Genomic DNA, 18603 nt, shown 5'->3' with positions numbered 1-18603 from the left:
CGCACGGGCCTTCTCTAGTTGAGGTGAGCGGGGGCTACTCTTCGTTGCAGTGCGCAGGCTTCTCTTGTCGTGGAGCACGGGCTCTAGGCGTGTGGACTTCAGTAGTTGTGGCACACAGGCTCAGTAGTTGTGGCGCAGGGGCTTAGTCGCTCCGCAGCATGTGGGATCTTCCCGGACCAGGGCTCGAACCCGTGTCCCCTGCATTGGCAGGCAGGTTCTTAACCCCTGCACCACCAGGGAAGCCCCCTCTTCTTCCAGTTTTATTGAGATATAATTGACATATAGCACTGTATAAGCTTAAAGTGTACAGCATAATAATTTTTTGTTTGTTTTTAACATCTTTATTGGAGTATAATTGCTTTACCATGGTTTGTTAGTTTCTGCTTTATAACAAAGTGAATCAGCTATACATATACATGTATCCCCATATCTCCTCCCTCTTGCGTCTCCCTCCCACCCTCCCTATCCCACCCCTCTCAGTGGTCACAAAGCACCAAGCTGATCTCCCTGTGCTATGCAACTGCTTCCCACTAGCTATCTCTTTTACATTTGGTAGTGTATATATGTCCATGCCACTCTCTCACTTCGTTCCAGCTTACCCTTCCCCCTCCCCATGTCCTCAAGTCCTTTCTCTATGTCTGCGTCTTTATTCCTGTCCCAGCATAATAATTTGACTTACATACATCATGAAATGATTATTGCAATAAGTTTAGTGAACATTCATCATCTCATATAGATGGAAAGTGAAAGAAATAGAAAAAAAGTTTTTGTCTGTGATGAGAACTCTTACTTCACTCTCTTAACAGCTTTCGTATATAACACACAGCAATGTTAATTATATTTATCATGTGGTACATTACATCCCTAATAACTTATTTATCTGATAACTGGAAGTTTGTGCCGTTTGACTGCCTTCATCCACTTCCCCTTCTACCCACCCCCCCACCTCCGATAACCACAAATATGATCTCCTTTTTTATGAATTTATCTGTTTTTGAAGTATAATTGACCTACAACACTATGTTAGTTCCTGTTACACAGCATAGTGTTCTTTTCTATACATTTCAAAATGAGCACCACAATAAGTCTAGTTACATTATGTTGCCATACAAAGATATTATTTAGTTATTGACTATATTCCCCACACTGCATTTCATACCCGTGAATCATTGGTTTTGCAACTGGAAGTTTGTACCTCTCACCTATTTTTCCCCCCACCCCCCTCTCCTCTGGCAACCACCTGTTTGTTCTCTGTATCACAATGCTGTTTCTGTTTTGTTATGTTTGTTCATTTGTTTTGTTTCTTAGATTCCACATATAAGTGAAATCATACAGTATTTGTCTTTCTCTGTCTGTCTTATTTCTTAGCAGAATATCCTCTAGGCCCATCCATGTTGTCACAAATGGCAAGCTTTCTTTTCTTTTTTTTAATGGCTGAGTAATATTCCATTGTATATATTCCACATCTTCTTTATCCATTCATCTATCAGTGGGCACTTGGGTAGTCTTCCTATTTTCTTTTCTATTTTTTGACTGGCAAGTGAAAAGTGATATTTAAGTAGTATGCATTTTCACCATAACTAATTTATTTACATTATTACGTTTGTATTTCTTCAGCCTGTAGTCACACAAATATTTGTTGAATGAATGTTCATATCCTCTGACTTTGTTTTCTTCTTAATTGTTCATAGCAGATGCTACATTTATGTGTGACAAGAGGTGTAACAAGAAACGGTTATGTGGACGGCATAAATGTAATGAGATATGCTGTGTGGTAAGTGGACCTATCATTAGGCACTATCAGATTGCATTCATCTAGGGGCTGGGCTTCTGGAAGCCTCAGCCATCTAGAATGCAGCCCAGATTTGGAAATCACTGGAAAAGGCCCCTGAGCAGCAGTCACAATGCTGCCCAGAGAGAGACTGGTCCTTTTTAGGTCTCAGCCAGGTCAAGAAGTCAGCTGATGGCAACATGGAGGAAGGGAAAGAAGAAAGACAGAAGGCCTCAGGCCCCAGAGCTCAAGACCACTGGATGAGCATGTAGTCATCTGCAGGAGACTGTATGCTGTCCCAGCCCACAGACTGGCTTGGCCTTAGCAACTCAGGCTTCAAGTTTCATGTATTCCATGGGTCAGATCAGTAGGCAAAATGAGTGTGGCTTTTTTTTTTTTTTCTAGAAGAGAGGCCTCCATTCTTGGATATTCTTTTTTTTTTTTGGCTGTGTCGGGTTTTAGTTGTGGCACGTGGGTTCTTTGTTGAGGCTTGCAGGATCTTTTTGTTGCAGCACACGGGCTTCTCTCTAGTCGTGGCATGCAGGTTTTCTCTCTCTAGTTGTGGTGCACAGGTTCCAGAGCTTGTGGGCTCTGTAGTTTGCAGCACATGGGCTCTCTAGTTGAGGTGCACGAGCTCAGTAGTTGTGGCACATGGGCTTAGTTGCCCCCGCGGCATGTGGGATCTTATTTCCCCAACCAGGGATCGAACCCGCGTCCCCGGCATTGGAAGGAGGATTCTTTACCACTGGACCACCAGGGAAGTCCCGAGTGTGGCATTTTTTAAAGAACAAGTTTCAGTTATCTGAAATATTCACTTCTGTGGAACTAAATAAAGGAAGCACTACCTGGCAGTGGGTACTGTGTTATCGTGTGTGTGTGTGTGTGTGTGTGTGTGTGTGTGTGTGTAAACAAGGTAACACAGTACCAATAGTAAAGTAGTACATATATACACACACATATATAATATACAATTGTTATTTTTAGCATTTATATTGACAGTGTGAAGAGTGATGAAATTGTTCTGTGTATCAAGACTTACTTATAAACCAGTGTTTGAAAGCTTAAAGACTTCCTCTTATCACTGAATATTTCAAACATATATAAAAGCAGAGAGACAAGTATGAGTCCCATATGCCCAACATCTAGCTTCAGTAGTGATCAGGTCATGACTAATCTTGTTTCATTCACATCCCCACCTACTCCTCCTCCTTTGATTATTTTGAAGCTAATTCCAGATAATCATGCGATCTATAATTGTGGAGAGCTTCTTTATTAATCTTGTTTATGGAAAATATAAAATGGAGATAATTTTGTAAACATATACAAATCTCTCAGGAATTCCCTGGCAGTCCAGCAGTTAGGACTCCGCGCTTCCAGTGCCGGAGGCACAGGTTCGATGCCTGGTTGGGGAACTAAGATCCTGCATGCAATCAATCAATCAATCAGTATCTCTCCTCCTAGGATAAGGAGCACAAGTGTCCTTTGATTTGTGGGAGGAAACTCCGCTGTGGCCTTCATAGATGTGAAGAACCTTGTCATCGTGGGAACTGCCAAACATGCTGGCAAGCTAGTGAGTGTCTTCACTGTATACTTTATTATTTAGAGTTTTCTAGAAAGTCTAAATGATATATTCTGAGTGATTGATTTTCTTAGGTTGGTATGGATTACTGAATTAATAAGCCTTAGTATTTCAGATATATTGAGACTTTTAAAAGAGGGTATTAAATCATTTATTGATTACACATGATAATGGATGATACACAAGCCTCATTCCCATTTATAACTTTATCTGGTACCATAATTCAGTTTAGATATATTGCATAGGATGTGCCAACAATCATTAATAACCAGAAAACTTCGTAACTTTGCTTGGGTGACCCTTTTAACGGTGAACTCCAGGTCACAACACAGTAACTGTCAGTTCAGCTGAAGACAATGGCTTCTCCACCCAAGCGGGTTGTAAATAAATTTCGAATGGGCCCTGGCATCACCCTGAAGGAATTCTAACTTCACATTGTTGGGGTGAAGTTTACCAAAATGACTTCAGAGTAGACTAACTTTACACAGCACATTTTTTTAAAAAACACATTTATTCAGCTTCATGAGTGGACTATTACATTTAGCAATCAGCAACATGGGTGCAAAGAAGAAATCTACATTAAAACCTTTTGTTGGAATGCTTTACACTTTCCACAGAACAGAAACTAAAATAACCTGTTATACAATTAGTCACAAATACAGTCCTCGAGTTTTGCCCATACACATGAGTATTGTCTAAAACGTCTTCTTTGTAGCAGCTAGGCCCTGCCACCACTGTGCTTGGCTGAGTTCACAAATCTGTTGTAACCTGTAGCTTCCCTGTCACTTCCCTGGCTCTCCTCTCCTGCTAAGCTTTGTTTCCTGGCAGTAATCAAAACCTTCTGCCACTGCCATAGCTACTGCTGCTGCTGGAACTACCATAGCCACCTTGGTTTCGTGGTTTGGCAAAGTATTGGCCTCCACCACCATAGGGGCCAGAACTTCTGCCTCCAAAGTTTCCTCCTTTCATGGGTCCAAAATTTGAAGATTGATTGTTGTAATTGCCAAAATCATTGTAGCTTCTGCCACCTCCAAAATGGCTTCCGTCATTACCAAATCCATTACTGCCATCCCCACTGCCACCATATCCCCCACCACCACGGCTGCCACCAAAAGGCATCTCGACCACTGACGTTCCCTCCACGACCAGAGTTGTCATTCCCACCAAAACCCCCTCCATGACCACCACCAAAGTTTCCAGAACCACTTTGACCTCTTTGGCTGGATGAAGCGCTAGCCTTCTCTTGCTTAGATAGGGCTTTCCTTACTTCACAGTTGTGGCCGTTCACTGTGTGATATTTCTGAATGACAGTCTTGTTTGCAGAGTCATGGTCATCAAAGGTTACGAAAGCAAAGCCTCTGTTTTTGCCACTGCCTCAGTCAGTCATGATTTCAATCACTTCAGTTTTCCCACATTGTTCAAAATAATCTCTTAGGTGATGTTCTTCAGTGTCTTGTTTAATGCCATCAACAAAAATCCTTTTCACAGTTGGGCGCTAGGTCTTTGAGAATCTTCTCTTGAGACGGCCCTCTTTGGTTGCCCAACTCTTCCATCCACCTCGTGTGGCCTCGCATCCCTGGCTGCATCCACCTCCTCTGCAATGGCGTACGTGACAAACCTGAAGCCTCTAGAGCGCCTGGTGTTTGGACCCCTCGTTACCACACAGTCTGTGAGCGCTGCCCGCTGCTCAGGTGGCTCCTCAGACTCTCATCGGTTGTTTCAAAGCTCAAACATCTGATGAGGAGCTTCCGCAGCTGTTCAGGCTCTTTGGGAGACTGACTTAGACACGACGGCAGTAGAGGGGGGAGGCTTCCACAATTGCTTACTCGGCAGCATCCACAGGCAGAAAAAGCTATTGAGACTTTTAAAGAAGTTATTCCTCTGTTGTTCCTGAATGTATGAAACTTGGGATGTAAGCAGTGATCCTAAGATGGGGTTTGCTTGTGCTACAATATTAAAAACTCACGTTCATTAATATACTACCAATCCCATCAGAAAACTCTGGGGAAAAGTATTAGGAAGTTGTCAAGCTCATAGTGATAAATGCATATTTTCCAAAATTCTGTTTTCACTTGAAAGCTTGAATGTTATCGTTGGCAGCAAAGTCAGTTTTCTTAAAGTGATGGTCTCACTGTTAATTTTTGATAAATGTCTGCCAAAATACCCAAGTCTGAATAATCATAGTTTGTCGGTCACTTTTTCAAGTAAAACGGTATGTTATGAAAAAAGTTAATTCAACAATTCAGCTCACGACTCAGAAAATTGCAGTTCTTTAGGATGACCAGAGGTCAGACAGCCGTCCATATCTGAGGGTTCCACATCCATAGATTCGACCAACCGTGGGTTGAAAATGTTCAACGGGAAAAATTCTAGAAAGTTCCAAAAGTAAAACTTGAATTTGTTTTTTGCTGGCAACTATTTATATAGCATTTACATTGCATTGGGTGTTATTAGTAACCTAGAGATGATGTAAAGTATATAGGAGGATGTGCATAGGTTGTATGCAAATACTACAGCATATTATATAAGGGACTTGAGCATTCTTAGATTTTGGTACCCATGGGGGTTCTGGAACCAATCCCTCCCTGCCAGGATACTGAGGGACAACTGTATTTTTGTGTGCAACAAAAGTGCTTGAAGCAGATACCCTATTTTGTTCCACAGAATATTAGAAAGACATGTATTTAAGGGTCAAGATTTTTTTTTACTTCTTCATCAAGGACTTTCTTAAGTGAAATTGTCATTTTTTATCTACTCTAAGTACGTGGCAGTGAAAAATACAATGGTTACAGTTTGGCACTACTGCCTTATTTGCACTAATGCCGTGGCAGTATTACCAGCTGTTGCTTTTTCACCATCAATGCAAATGTCAACATAGTATATGTTGCAAATAGTATCTAAGTATTATTATGAAAATAATTTTGACCTTGTGGACTCCCTGAAAGCATCAGGGAGTCCTAGGTGTCAACGGAGCACTCTTTGAGAACTGCTACATTAAAAGATTAGCCTAGAGCAGGGTTTCCCAACATACCTTCTGTGGAATACTAGGCCTACCATATTTCAAAAAGGAGTTAAGTGCTTTGTTATAAATCACACACATGGAGTTCCGTAGAAACAAGTTATGTAGCCTCTTACTCTTTCCCTAGCTGTTTCACATATATTAGCCCACCCCCCACAATAAACTTTTGAGTGGACAGGTCAAAGTTTGGTATCCCCATTTGACCAAAAGGAAGCAATCTCAGACTCGTTAAGTTACCTGCCCACAGTCACTGCACAAGTGAGAAGTAGGTCCAGGACTAGAAGCCTAAGTCTCCTGCTATATTTACAGGGCTCCTTCCACCATGTTATATAGCCTCTGAAGAGTTCTCTGGCGAGTGCTGACTGGAGAAGAGCAGTGGGTAGAGGAATCCTGGAGGGCCTCGGCTTTCTGACTCTTGGTCCCTAGTTGAGAACCATGGCCGAAGACCCAGCCTCTACCAAGGACCAGGATTGAAGAACCAGCTCCCCTTTGGGTCTAAGGGTTAGGAGAGCTCTTAACAAAGTGGGCCACTTGTTGGAGGCCCCATGTGAATTCTCATTTTGATTGGGCTTGTGAACTGTGCCTAGTGAACTCAGATGTAGCTCTCGGCTTCATCTCAACTTCATATTTTTATCATGATGTCAGTTATACTTATAAGAATTTTTTTTAATGGCTTCAGTGGCTCTCTGAGGTTTATATTCAAAAGCATATTTTTCTGTGTTTGTTAACTACCTGTGTCTTTCATAGTCTCTATCCATTTTCCTAACCAAAAAGTTAAAAAAAAAAAAAAGAATCTGTTTTTTTAGTGGAAGTCTCCTGTTCTGTCAAAAGAGATGGTCTGTAGATCTTTTGTTTATAAAATACATGTAAAAATGTCTTGGGATACTCATGAACTTAAAGTTTGTTGCAAGTAAAAATTGAACACTTTGCCAGCAGCTCAACTTTAATGAAATAAAAACCTTTTTAAAAAGAACAGCCCCCCCAAAAATTCTCCTTTAAAAATAGAAGCCAAAAAAAAAATGTGTGTAATTATCTTGTGCACATTTCAAATTCATGAAGGGTTGTTTTGTTTCACCTGCTGCTTCACCAGGTTTTGATGAATTAACCTGCCACTGTGGTGCGTCAGTGATCTACCCTCCAGTTCCCTGTGGTACCAGGCCCCCTGAGTGTACCCAGACCTGTGCCAGAGTCCATGAATGTGACCATCCAGGTGGGTCCTGTCTCCTTGCCTCCACAACTCACAGCCTGCTCACATTGTGTCATTTAGGATGTTGCATGATGGTCTTCACTGCTCTGAGGTTACACTGTGGTAGCCCCTCCTTGTTCCCTGTGCTCAGGGGCTGCTTCTGTGAAGATGGGTCTGAGATCTGGGCCACAGCTGGGAATCACAGTGCCTTCCAGTGCTTTACTCTGTGGATGTCAAACACACCCAAAGGGTTGGGAGAATCTTTAGCTGGTCTTGTCTTCTTTCTTTGTGGCCTCCACTTCTGGTGCATATTTCAAAGTTAAGCATCTTTTTGTAAAGTTAAAAGTAATTCGGTTTTGTTGTTGTTGTAGACGCAATATATGTTTATTACATAAAAAGGAAGAAAGAAAGAAAATAGAGATAAAGTCAAAAGATTGAAATTAAATCATCTCTCATGTCACCTTTTAGGAATTACGCTCTAGTGTATACTTTTCAGGGCCTTTTTCCATGGGCAAAAATATATATTTGCATTTTTTTTCCTAAAATAAAAGTGAGATCCTAATGAATTTATTTTAACTAGATACTTTTCCCTCTTATTATTGTAATTTTAATCTCTCTCTTTATCAGTGAATATTTTTCTAGATGGTAGTGGAGTGTCCTGTTACATGGATGGGCCATAACTGATTCAGTCAGTTTCATGTTGCTGGACATTTGTTTCCAGTTTTTCTGTGATAGACTGCTGTAGGCACCAGGTAAATAGCTACTTGACGTCACCCATTTTCTGTCCAGTCTAGTCACTGGCTTCCTCTAGGACCATATTGGCCCTATCATTTCATTTTACCAAGTCCCAGAGGCAAACCTGATATAATTTAAGTCACTGGATTTGATACTTACAATAAATCTGGCCATATGATTTAGTCTGACAAATAGACAAGCAGTTCTCAATTTTTTAAGTTAATAGAGTGAAAAAGAATTAAGTAAATTCCTCATGAAGTGAAAAGTCCCTCCTTTCCTGGAGACCTTAAGGCGGCCCTCCCAGCTTAGTTTGCAAGCGCTTGCTATGGTGTTCACACCAGCATGAAGTTAATGTCCAAACAGATGTCACCCACTCGCTTGTACTCACTTCCTTTATAGTCACTTGCAGATGTTACAAATGAAGTCCAAATCCTGCTGATTGATGTCCATAGTGAGGACTTAACTATTTGTGAGTTGTTTTGTTTTAGCCTGCTTTCATTCAGCATTCACTTAACTTTTCTTGAGTGTTTCTTGTATATCCAGCACGGTGTCAGACATAGAGGGAGGATCAGAGGAAGGAAAAATAGCCCATGACCTTGAGGTTGTTCTGTTGTTTCTGAGAGGAAGAAGATGGTAGTTGAAAACATTTGACACAACCAGCCAATACATGAAGAAGGGCCAGATAGCATGGCAGCAAGCCATCTGTGTAAGAACTAAGACGTCAGGGAGAGCAAGAGCGCTCAGGGCAGGGTGTGGTCAGCCAAGGAAGGCTTTGTTGTAGGAGATGAGTTTGAATGAACTGCCTCTTCCAGGCAGTAAGGAAATTGAAAGGAGTCAGAGGAAGCATGTTAGATGAGATAACAAAGATGTCTGAACAAAAGGGAGCAGTTGCTGTGTAAGGTAGGACCAAAAGAATGACTGAGTAATGTGGACAGACCATGTGGCAGTGCCACAGGAGACAGAGTAGAAAAACTGCCTCCTACTCTGCTTCTGTGCCTCTCGCCCCTCGGTTGGGTTTCTTTTTCTCACTCATGTTCATCTTTCAACACTTTAATATAAAGCCAACTACTTTTACTTTCCAGTGACCATTTTAAAAAGTACTCAGCTCTGAAATTTAAAAGTTCCATGTCATATACCATTATAATATGTGTAGTAGTCTATGTTTAAACATTATTCCTAATTTTAAACATTACTCCTAATTTTACCTTTCTCTTTCTACAGTGTATCATTCTTGTCATAGTGAGGACAAGTGTCCCCCTTGTACTTTTCTAACTCAGAAGTGGTGCATGGGCAAACATGAGGTAAGTTTTCTCTCTCAAGTGTTCATTGTTCCAACCAGAGATTTATGATTGGATTTCGTTTAGAGTGTTAGCCTCATTGTTTCTCAAAATAAATATACTCCAAGAAGCAGAGATTTGCTGTTGCCACTGTTTTTCTTTTCTTTTTCTTTTCATTAAGGTATAGTTTGCATAAAATGAAATGTACCCTTCTTAGTGTACAAGTATATGAGTTTTGACAAAAGCATTTGTACAGTCACGTAACCACCACCACAGTCAAGATGTGAGCATTCATTCACCGCCAAACATTCCTTTGGGCCACTTCATAGTTACTCTCCCCTTACCTCCAGGCCCTGGCAACCAATGATCTGTTGTCTGCCCCTGTAGTTTTGCCTTTTCAGAATATCACATAAATGGAATCATACAGTAGGTAGCATTCTGAATCTATTCTGCTCTCATTTTTATTTTATTTATTTTTTTAAAAAAAATTTATTTATTTGGCTGCTTCATTGCTGTGCGCGGGCTTCTCGTTGTGGTGGCTTTCTCTAATTGCGGTGAGAGTAGGGGCTACTCTTCGTTGCGGTGCGCGGGCTTCTCTTGTTGCGGAACATGGGCTCTAGGCTCACGGGCTTCGGTAGTTGTGGCGTGCGGGCTCAGTGGTCGTGGCTCGTGGGCTCTAAAGTGCAGGCTCAGTAGTTGTGGCACGCAGGCTTAGTTGCCCCGCGGCATGTGGGATCTTCCTGGACCAGGGCTCACACCCGCCGTGTCCCCTGCATTGGCAGGCAGATTCTTAACCACTGTACCACCAGGGAAGTCCCTGCTCTCATTTTTAATCTGGTTACAATCAAATGAAACTCAGCCAGTTGGCCTTGAGAGCATGAGCCGTGTTCAGAGACAACTTCTAGGTTAGCCAGCATGGGGAGGGGTTGCTAGTCTGGGGAAAGGTGTTACAGTGAGAATGTCCCAAGAGTGAGAGTGGGCTCTCCACCAGTTGCCACCATTCCTTCTCTCTACTCCCTAAGCAGCTTTCCATCCTGACTGATCGGCCATACACCTTCCTCCAGGCTAATCGCTGCCATTACCATGAAGGACTTTCATCCTTATTCTTAGTTTCTAAGCTATATTTGGCACCGCTGACTACAGACACTTTGAAACACTTTAAAAAGATTTGTTTATTTTAAAAATGCATATTCATTGTAGACGATTAAGATAATACAGTTTTGCTATGCAGAAAGAAATACTCTTAACATCCTGGTGTATAGACTTCCAGGCATGTGTGATACACTCTTTCCCCTACTCTATGAAGGTTATACTGTTTTGTAACCTGCTTTTTTTACTTTGTAACATGTTGGCCAACATTTCTTGAAACTCCTGACAACTATGACAATATGCTTTCAGTATTCTTATCTTTTTTTTTTTTTTTTTTTTTTTGCGATACGCGGGCCTCTCACTGTTGTGGCCTCTCCCGTTGCGGAGCACAGGCTCCGGACACGCAGGCTCAGCGGCCATGGCTCACGGGCCCAGCCGCTCCGCGGCATGTGGGATCCTCCCAGACCAGGGCACGAACCTGTGTCCCCTGCATCGGCAGGCGGACTCTCAACCACTGCGCCACCAGGGAAGCCCCGGTATTCTTATCTTGATGGACATATTTTTCTCCACTTATTTCCTGTCAGTGGTTCTCAAGTCATAATCCTTGGTATTTATTCTTCCTCTAAAAATCTCACTTCCTCTGAGAGTAACCATTCTAAGATGTCCGTGTGTCATCTTTGTGTTGCTGGATTTCAGTCAACAAATACTTACTGCGTACCTGCTATGTACTAGGTAACAGGCTAGGTTTGGGTGATTCAGAAATGAACAAGACAGGTGCCGCCCCTGCCCTTGTGGAGCCTTTACTCTGAGGTGGGAAGCAGACGTGTAAACAGTCGATTATAAGTACAGTAGTGTATGGGACTTCCCTAGTGGTCCAGTGGTTAAGACTCTGTGCTACCAATGCAGGGGGCTCGGGTTCAATCCCTGGTCGGGGAACTAGATCATGCATGCCACAACTAAAAGATCTTGCATGCCGCAACTAAGCCCTGGCACAGCCAAATAAATAAATAAATACTGGGAAAAAAATGTACAGTAGTGTGGGAAGTACAGAGTACTGAAGGGGATAGAAGGGGCCCTTACCCAGGAAAGGTGTTTCTGGAGGAAGTAGCATAAGTAACATCCTAAAGGACAGTAAGAAGATAGGCAAGTAATGTGGGGAGGGGACAACAGAGAGCATAGCATGTGCACAAATTATCCCAGTGGTGGAGTAGGTGAGTGTTTAATGACTGGGAACTACATTCTACCAAAATACTGATTCCAAAGCATGTACGTCCTAGGCTTTGTGGGCCTCTTTTCAAAAGTACAAGTTATGTGTCACCAGAGTCGAAGTATATTCCTCATTTTGAGGGTTCTTAAAAGAATTTGAGTGAATATGTAAGAGTAACCTTTGGTTCCACAGGAATAAAATTCCAGCATCTTTTTCGTGGAGTGAAGAATCCTGAATGGAGGCAATTTCTCAAGAAAAAAAAATGATTTGGTTGGTCCACGGCCTGTTGCCTCTTAATTTTTTTAATGACAGAGCTGTCTAAAACTGTGGAGATCATGGGTTGGGAGATGTGAGGAGAGTTGAGTAATTAATTACATAAAACAGCCCTGCAAGCAGTCTTGAAACGATGAGCCAAGGGTGCCCCCACCCCCAGGATTTCTGTGAACTCAATGCCCTAGCTGTTTGCAGAGGGAAAAGGTCACCTGATCCTCCCAGTGAGTCATAAAATTTTCAGAAACTCCCTAGTTATCTGGTTTCACATGCTTGTTACCCGCCTTGGGAAGTTTATGTTGCAAGTCACACTCGGCTGCTAAAACAAATCCTTTTAGATCATAACAAGCTTTTTTTTTTTTTTTTTTTTTTTGCTGCATGGGGTCTTTGTTGCTGCGCGCAGGCTTTCTCTAGTTGTGTCGAGCGGCGGCTACTCTTCGTTGTGGTACGCGGGCTTCTCACTGCGGTGGCTTCTCTTATTGCGGAGCACGGGCTCTAGGCGCGCGGGCTTCAGTAGTTGTGGCACGTGGGCTCTAGAGTGCAGGCTCAGTAGTTGTGGCGCACGGGCTTAGTTGCTCCGCGGCATGTGGGATCTTCCTGGACCAGGGATCGAACCCGTATTCCCTGCATTGGCAGGCAGATTCTTAACCACTGCGCCACCAGGGAAGTCCCATAACAAGCATTATTAAATAAGATTCAGGTTTGTTTTCTTTTCAAACTAACCTTTCAGACTTTGAAAAACAGCCTGATTTTTGTTTCAGATAAAAATAATTTTTTTAAAAACATGCTCTTTTTGAAAGTTCAGAAATGTTTAAGTAAGAAGTTAAAAATCCACCCCAAATCCTGCATGGAGATGAGAATCTGGCTACTTCTGTCTCTCCTAGTTACGAAGCAACATCCCTTGTCACCTGGTTGATATCTCTTGCGGATTACCCTGCGGTGCCATGCTACCGTGTGGGATGCACAGGTGTCAGAGACTCTGTCACAAAGGAGAGTGTCTTGTGGATGAGGTCTGCAAGCAGCCCTGCACCATCTCCAGAGCTGACTGTGGCCACCCATGTATGGCATCTTGCCACCTCAGCTCACCCTGCCCTGTGACTGCTTGCAAAGCCAGGGTGAGTAATCCTGGCTCCTGGTGGGGCACTGACTATGGTTCTGGGGCTGCTGATGAGTCCAGAACTGCCTACAGTGGCACCTGGGCACACATCCTTACCAGGGGTCTTTGGTTGCAAGGAACTGCAAGTTAAGTTAACAAGAGAAGGATGGAGTAAATTGTACAGACTTCTATCTGCCAAGCTTGAGATGGTCTTTTAATTCAGAAAGTACCCACTGCCACCTGACCAGTTTCTGTCTCCCTTCGATCAGATTCTCAAGAGAGACTCTGATTGTCCCCTCCACTTATTCAGCAAATACATAAGTGTCTATTTTGTGTAAGATGTAATGCTGTGGTAGGTGCTGGGGCTCCACCAGTGAACAGTGGACACGTGGTTCCTTTAATTAGAGGGACAGATACTAATTAATTCCTCAGATAATTAACTGTGACTGTGGTAATGTCATGAAGGAGTAGTTACCCCCTTGTAGGGGCTGCCACAAGAACATTTGAGTGAGGGGCTTACCTGGTCTAAGGGATTAAGCAGTGTCTCCCCTCCGCGAGGAGGTGAAAGCAGAGGGATGAAGTGGAGTCGATTAGACCTTGGCTGGTCCTGGGTCAAGTGTCTACACCTCTGGTTCAGTGGTAAAAACTTCATTCTAGGCCTGCCCCTTCAGGCAGGATTAAGGACAGAAGTCATTCCCAGTAAGGGGCGCTGTCGACTGGACATTTCCCTCCTAGCATGTCAAGCACCACGTTGTCAGTTTGCATATGTGGTTAGCTCCTCCATCTTGGAGGGTAGCCACTCACTGTCTCTCTATTCTCTTGCTGTGGTTTGATTTGAGAGAGGCTTTAAAAGTGAAACCTGCCCATTCACATATTTACCGTGGGCTGAAAGTTGCTACATGTTAATCTTATTTCAGATAGAGCTGCAGTGTGAATGTGGACGAAGAAAAGAAATCATGATTTGCTCTGAAGCATCCAGTACTTATCAAAGGTTAGTGCTACTTAAATGTTAACAATTGGTGGGTCTAGATAAAGGGTATACAGGAGTCTATTGTAGGACCTTTGCAACTTTTAAGGAAGGTTTTTAAAATAAATTTTCTTGAGTCTAGTTTTTCTGGTTAAAAGAAAAAGTACTGCTTTATGTACCTTACCTTCCCTAACTTTAATCTGTGAAATAACCTTTTTGTTTCTCTCCTCTCCTCCTCCTTCCTCTCTCTCTCCCTTCTGGTCTTATGACACCATGAGATCAGAAGGGAAGATGTCCTGAAGCTGCGTGCATTGCTTCAGCATTCCACCGCTTGGGGCACAGCCTGGACCAGGTCCTGCACTCTGGCTGTGGTCTGGGGGGTTCTGACTGTTCTTGTGAGTTGTCTTTGCAGCCTCCTGAAATCTTGGGACCTGTGTGGTCACACCGTACAGAAGTGGAGGTGTTTAGGGATGGATGGACGAATAGATGCAGAGATGCACCATGGAGATGGGACTTTAGGAGTATGCAGACATCAGATTGACTGTGTTTGAATACACACTGAGTGCCTGGCATTGGCCCGGATGCTCAAGGGGGTACTGAGGAATGGATTACCTCATTTCCTGTGGAGCTGCTTAGCATCTAATCGAGGAGATACCACATAAACTTGTGGATAGTTCATAATAGATGGGCTTCCAAGGCCACACAGATTGTCGAGTGGTAGATTTGCCTTGAAAGAAGTGTTCTGTGTGCCTGGTATGGGGAGGTTCTTGTGAAACTGCAATGCCTTTCTTTCCTTTCTTTTTTATACTTCAGAATAGCTGCTATTTCCATGGCCTCCAAAATAACAGACATGCAGCTTGGAGATTCAGTGGAAATCAGCAAGTTAATTACTAAGAAGGAAATTCACCAAGCCAGGTAATTTTTTAGATGGGTAGCTCTGCCTTCTTTCTCCTGTTAGACTTAATTTCCAAAGGGTAGGGACCATTCATTTGTGTCATTCTGCAACAGGAAAGCCTTGCACACACAGTAGGTGTTCAACAGACATCTCATATTAAGAGACCACACCCACTCCAATGCAGTGAGTCCTACTCGGGATACAGCTAAGACCAGAGGAGGCTTTTCTGGGCCTCACTGCAGACAGTAGCCAGAGGAAGCAGAGACCTTGACGTGTCTATTCCAACCCACAGGAGAACAGAGAACAGTGATTTGCTGTGTCGAGAGAGGGAGGTGGGGTTGTCGCGGGGGCGCCGGGAACATTTTGGGGGCTGAGCAGCCAGGGGACACTCTGAAGCCCTTCTCAGAACTCCTAGTCTCCCGTAACTCAGAGGCCTGCGCATCTGTCCTTGAGAAGGACCTCATCCAGCCATTGTTTTGGCCAGTCTGTTCTGTCTCCAGGTTGACCATCTAAGAACTTATTGCTGAGTAGGAGCTGTGAAACTTGTACCCTGACTTAATTTTTTTTTCATTTGCTTCTCAAGGCTGGAGTGTGATGAGGAGTGTTCAGCCTTGGAAAGGAGAAAGTAAGTAGTTTCAACTGCTGTTTATCTAATTGTCCTTGAGCTCTGTGAAATTAGTGGGAGGGAGCAACCCTTCAAGCATTCATTCAGCACCTGCTCTGAGTCTTTTGCTGCTGTTGGGGAGCAGGAGAAATTCAATCATCAAGAATTGAAGTGTCTGAGGATAAACCAGTTAGGTGATTTCAGCATATTTCTGAAACATGAGCTTGTGTGGTTTCAGGCAAGTATAAACATCACATGCTCCAAAGCATACTAATTCAGAGACTGGCAGACTTCCTGATTCCAATGGAGACAAGAGACTTAAAATTCTTTTAATGAACTGTTACGTTGAAGTATAATATACTTCATATAGATCAGAACTATAGTGATGAGTGAGTCATCACAAAGGGAATACAGTGGTATAATCAGCACCAAGGTCAAGAGATAGAAAACTACCAGAACCCACTCTTACACTCCACTGAGATATAGCCTCTATCCTGACTTCTAACAGTTTAGATTATTTTTGTCTGCTTTTGGACTTTATGTAAATGATGAAATCATATTGTTTGTATTATTTTTGTCTGGTTTCTTTCATTACATTTGTGACGTTCATTCCTGTTGTTACATGTAGCAACATTCTGTTAATTTTCTTTTCGGCATGATATTGTATTGTATTAATTTATCATCATTTATCTTTTCTATAGTTTATAGATATATGTGTTGTTATCAGTGTTGGGCTATTACAAACAATGCTCTTTTAAGAATATCCTTGGGCTTCCCTGGTGGCGCAGTGGTTGAGAGTCCGCCTGCCGATGCAGAGGACATGGGTTCATGCCCCGGTCCGGGAAAATCCCACATGCCACAAAGCAGCTGGGTCCGTGAGCCATGGCCACTGAGCCTGTGCGTCCAGAGCCTGTGCTCCGCAACAGGAGAGGCCACAACAGTGAGAGGCCCGCGTACCGCAAAAAAAAAAAAAAAAAGAATATCCTTATACTTGCCTTGCTATATATATGTACTCATCTCTGTTGGATATAAACTCAGGAGTAGAATTGCTGATTAATAGGGTATGCATATTTTCAGCTTTAATTGATTCTGCCGAACAGTGTCCAAAGTGGTTGTACCAGTTACGCTCCCACGAGTAGGGTCATATTTTCCGTTGCTCTCTGCTTGTGTCAGCCCTTGGAATTGTCCGTCTTTTTCATTTTAATCCATTTTTGTAGATGTATAACTAGATATCATTGAGCTTCTAATTTATATTTGTCTGATGACTGGTGAGGTTGAGCACCTTTTCATATGTTTGTTGGCCATTTGGATATCCTCTTTGTGAAGTACCTCTTCAGGTCTTTGCTTATTTTTTTAATTGTATCATCTGTCTTTTTCATATTGATTACTAGGAATTCTGTATATATTTTGGATATGAGTCCTTTGTTTTATATATTGTTTTCCTCACACTCTGTGCCTTTACTTTTCACTCTCTAACTGGTGTCTTGATAAATGGAAGTTTCTAATTTTAATGTAGTCCAGTTTATCAGTCTTTTCCTTAGTGAATAGTACTTTTTATGTCTTGTTTAAGAAATATTTGCCTATCCTGAGGTCGTGATGATATTCTGTGTTATTATCTAGGAGCCTTATTTTACTTTGCACGTTTAGATCTATAGTTGACCTGGACCAATTTTTTTTTTTCTAAACATGGTATAAGGAGCGTTCATGATTCCATTTTTTCCATACAAATATTCATTTGACCAACATCATTTATCAAGAAATCCTTTTCCCAGTGCTCTGCAGTGCCACCTTTGTCTTAAATCAAGTATTCATATTGTGTATGGGTTATTTCTGAGCTCATTCTATTCCATTGCGCTTGTATCACATTATCTTAATTACTGTACCTTTATAACTGGTAGCATGTCTCTTCAAACATGGTCTTTCTCCAAGATTGTCTTGGCTGTTCTTGGCCATTTGCATGTCCATTTAAATTTTAGAAATAGCTTATCAATATTTGCAAAAAAAAAACTACTGGGATTTTGATTGAGCTGGTATTTAATTTATAGTTCAGTTTGGAGAGATTTGAGATCTTTATAATATTGAGGCCTCTAATCCATGAGCAAAGTATATCCTTCTATTTAGTCATGTTTTCTCTCAATGATATTTTATAGTTTTCTTTATATAGATTTTGTACATCTTTCAGTAGATTTTGTTCCTTGCTATTTGATGTATTTTGATGCTATTATAACTGGTATTTTTTCTTGTATCACTTTTAAAATTTAATTCTCTAATTGCTTGTTGCTGGCATATAGGAATACAGTTGATATTTGTTGACCTGTATTCACAACCTTGCTAAATTACTTATTTCTAGTAGTTTATCTTTAGCTTCTTTTAGATTTTGCATTACACAATCATGTCCTCTTCTAATTTCTTTCTAATTCTTAACTTTTATCTTTTTCTTGCCTTATTGCACTGGCTAGGCCTCCAGTACAGTGTTTTTTGTTTGTTTGTTTGTTAATTAATTTTATTTATTTATTTTTTGGCCGCATTGGATCTTCATTGCTGTGCACAGGCTTTCTCTAGTTGCGGTGAGCGGGGGCTACTCTTCCTTGCGGTGCGCGGGCTTCTCATTGTGGTGGCTTCTCTTGCGGAGCACGGGCTCTAGGCATGTGGGCTTCAGTAGTTGTGGCTCAGGGGCTCTAGAGCGCAGGCTCAGTAGTTGCGGCGCACGGGCTTAGTTCCTCCGTGGCATGTGGGATCTTCCCAGACCAGGGCTCGAACCTATGTTCCCTGCATTGGCAGGCAGATTCTTAACCACTGTGCCACCAAGGCTGTCCTCCAGTACAGTGTTGAATGAAGGGTGGTGATAATAGGTATTTCTAACTTATCTCCAGTCTCATAGGGAAAGTTTTAAGTATTTCACCACTAT

At 42.2% G+C, this 18603-nt stretch overlaps 1 protein-coding gene and 1 pseudogene across 4 annotated transcripts in view; one reads left to right on the top strand and one right to left on the bottom strand.

Annotated features, from left to right (window-relative positions):
* NFX1 (nuclear transcription factor, X-box binding 1) overlaps positions 1-18603 on the top strand; it is a 79408-nt gene that overhangs the window by 52415 nt on the left and 8390 nt on the right. For 2 of the 3 annotated variants that reach the window (XM_082627943.1, XM_082627942.1), the window contains exons 12-19: positions 1692-1774; positions 3233-3341; positions 7460-7579; positions 9512-9591; positions 13018-13248; positions 14147-14220; positions 15010-15111; positions 15675-15716. In XM_082627943.1, coding sequence (XP_082484069.1) covers positions 1692-1774; positions 3233-3341; positions 7460-7579; positions 9512-9591; positions 13018-13248; positions 14147-14220; positions 15010-15111; positions 15675-15716 — 841 coding nt within the window. The remainder of the gene's footprint in view (positions 1-1691; positions 1775-3232; positions 3342-7459; positions 7580-9511; positions 9592-13017; positions 13249-14146; positions 14221-15009; positions 15112-15674; positions 15717-18603) is intronic. The other variant, XM_082627944.1, reaches the window with a different exon arrangement.
* On the bottom strand, positions 3944-5675 carry LOC309801787 (heterogeneous nuclear ribonucleoprotein A1-like; annotated as a pseudogene). Its single transcript has 2 exons — positions 5602-5675; positions 3944-5159 (listed from the first exon to the last, which is right to left on the bottom strand). The product of its transcript is annotated as a heterogeneous nuclear ribonucleoprotein A1-like (transcript).

The sequence above is a fragment of the Mesoplodon mirus genome, assembly GCF_964341445.2.
Source record: "Mesoplodon mirus genome assembly, chromosome: 1".
Lineage (NCBI taxonomy): Eukaryota > Metazoa > Chordata > Mammalia > Artiodactyla > Ziphiidae > Mesoplodon > Mesoplodon mirus.
This window is presented reverse-complemented; position numbering and strand designations above follow the sequence as displayed.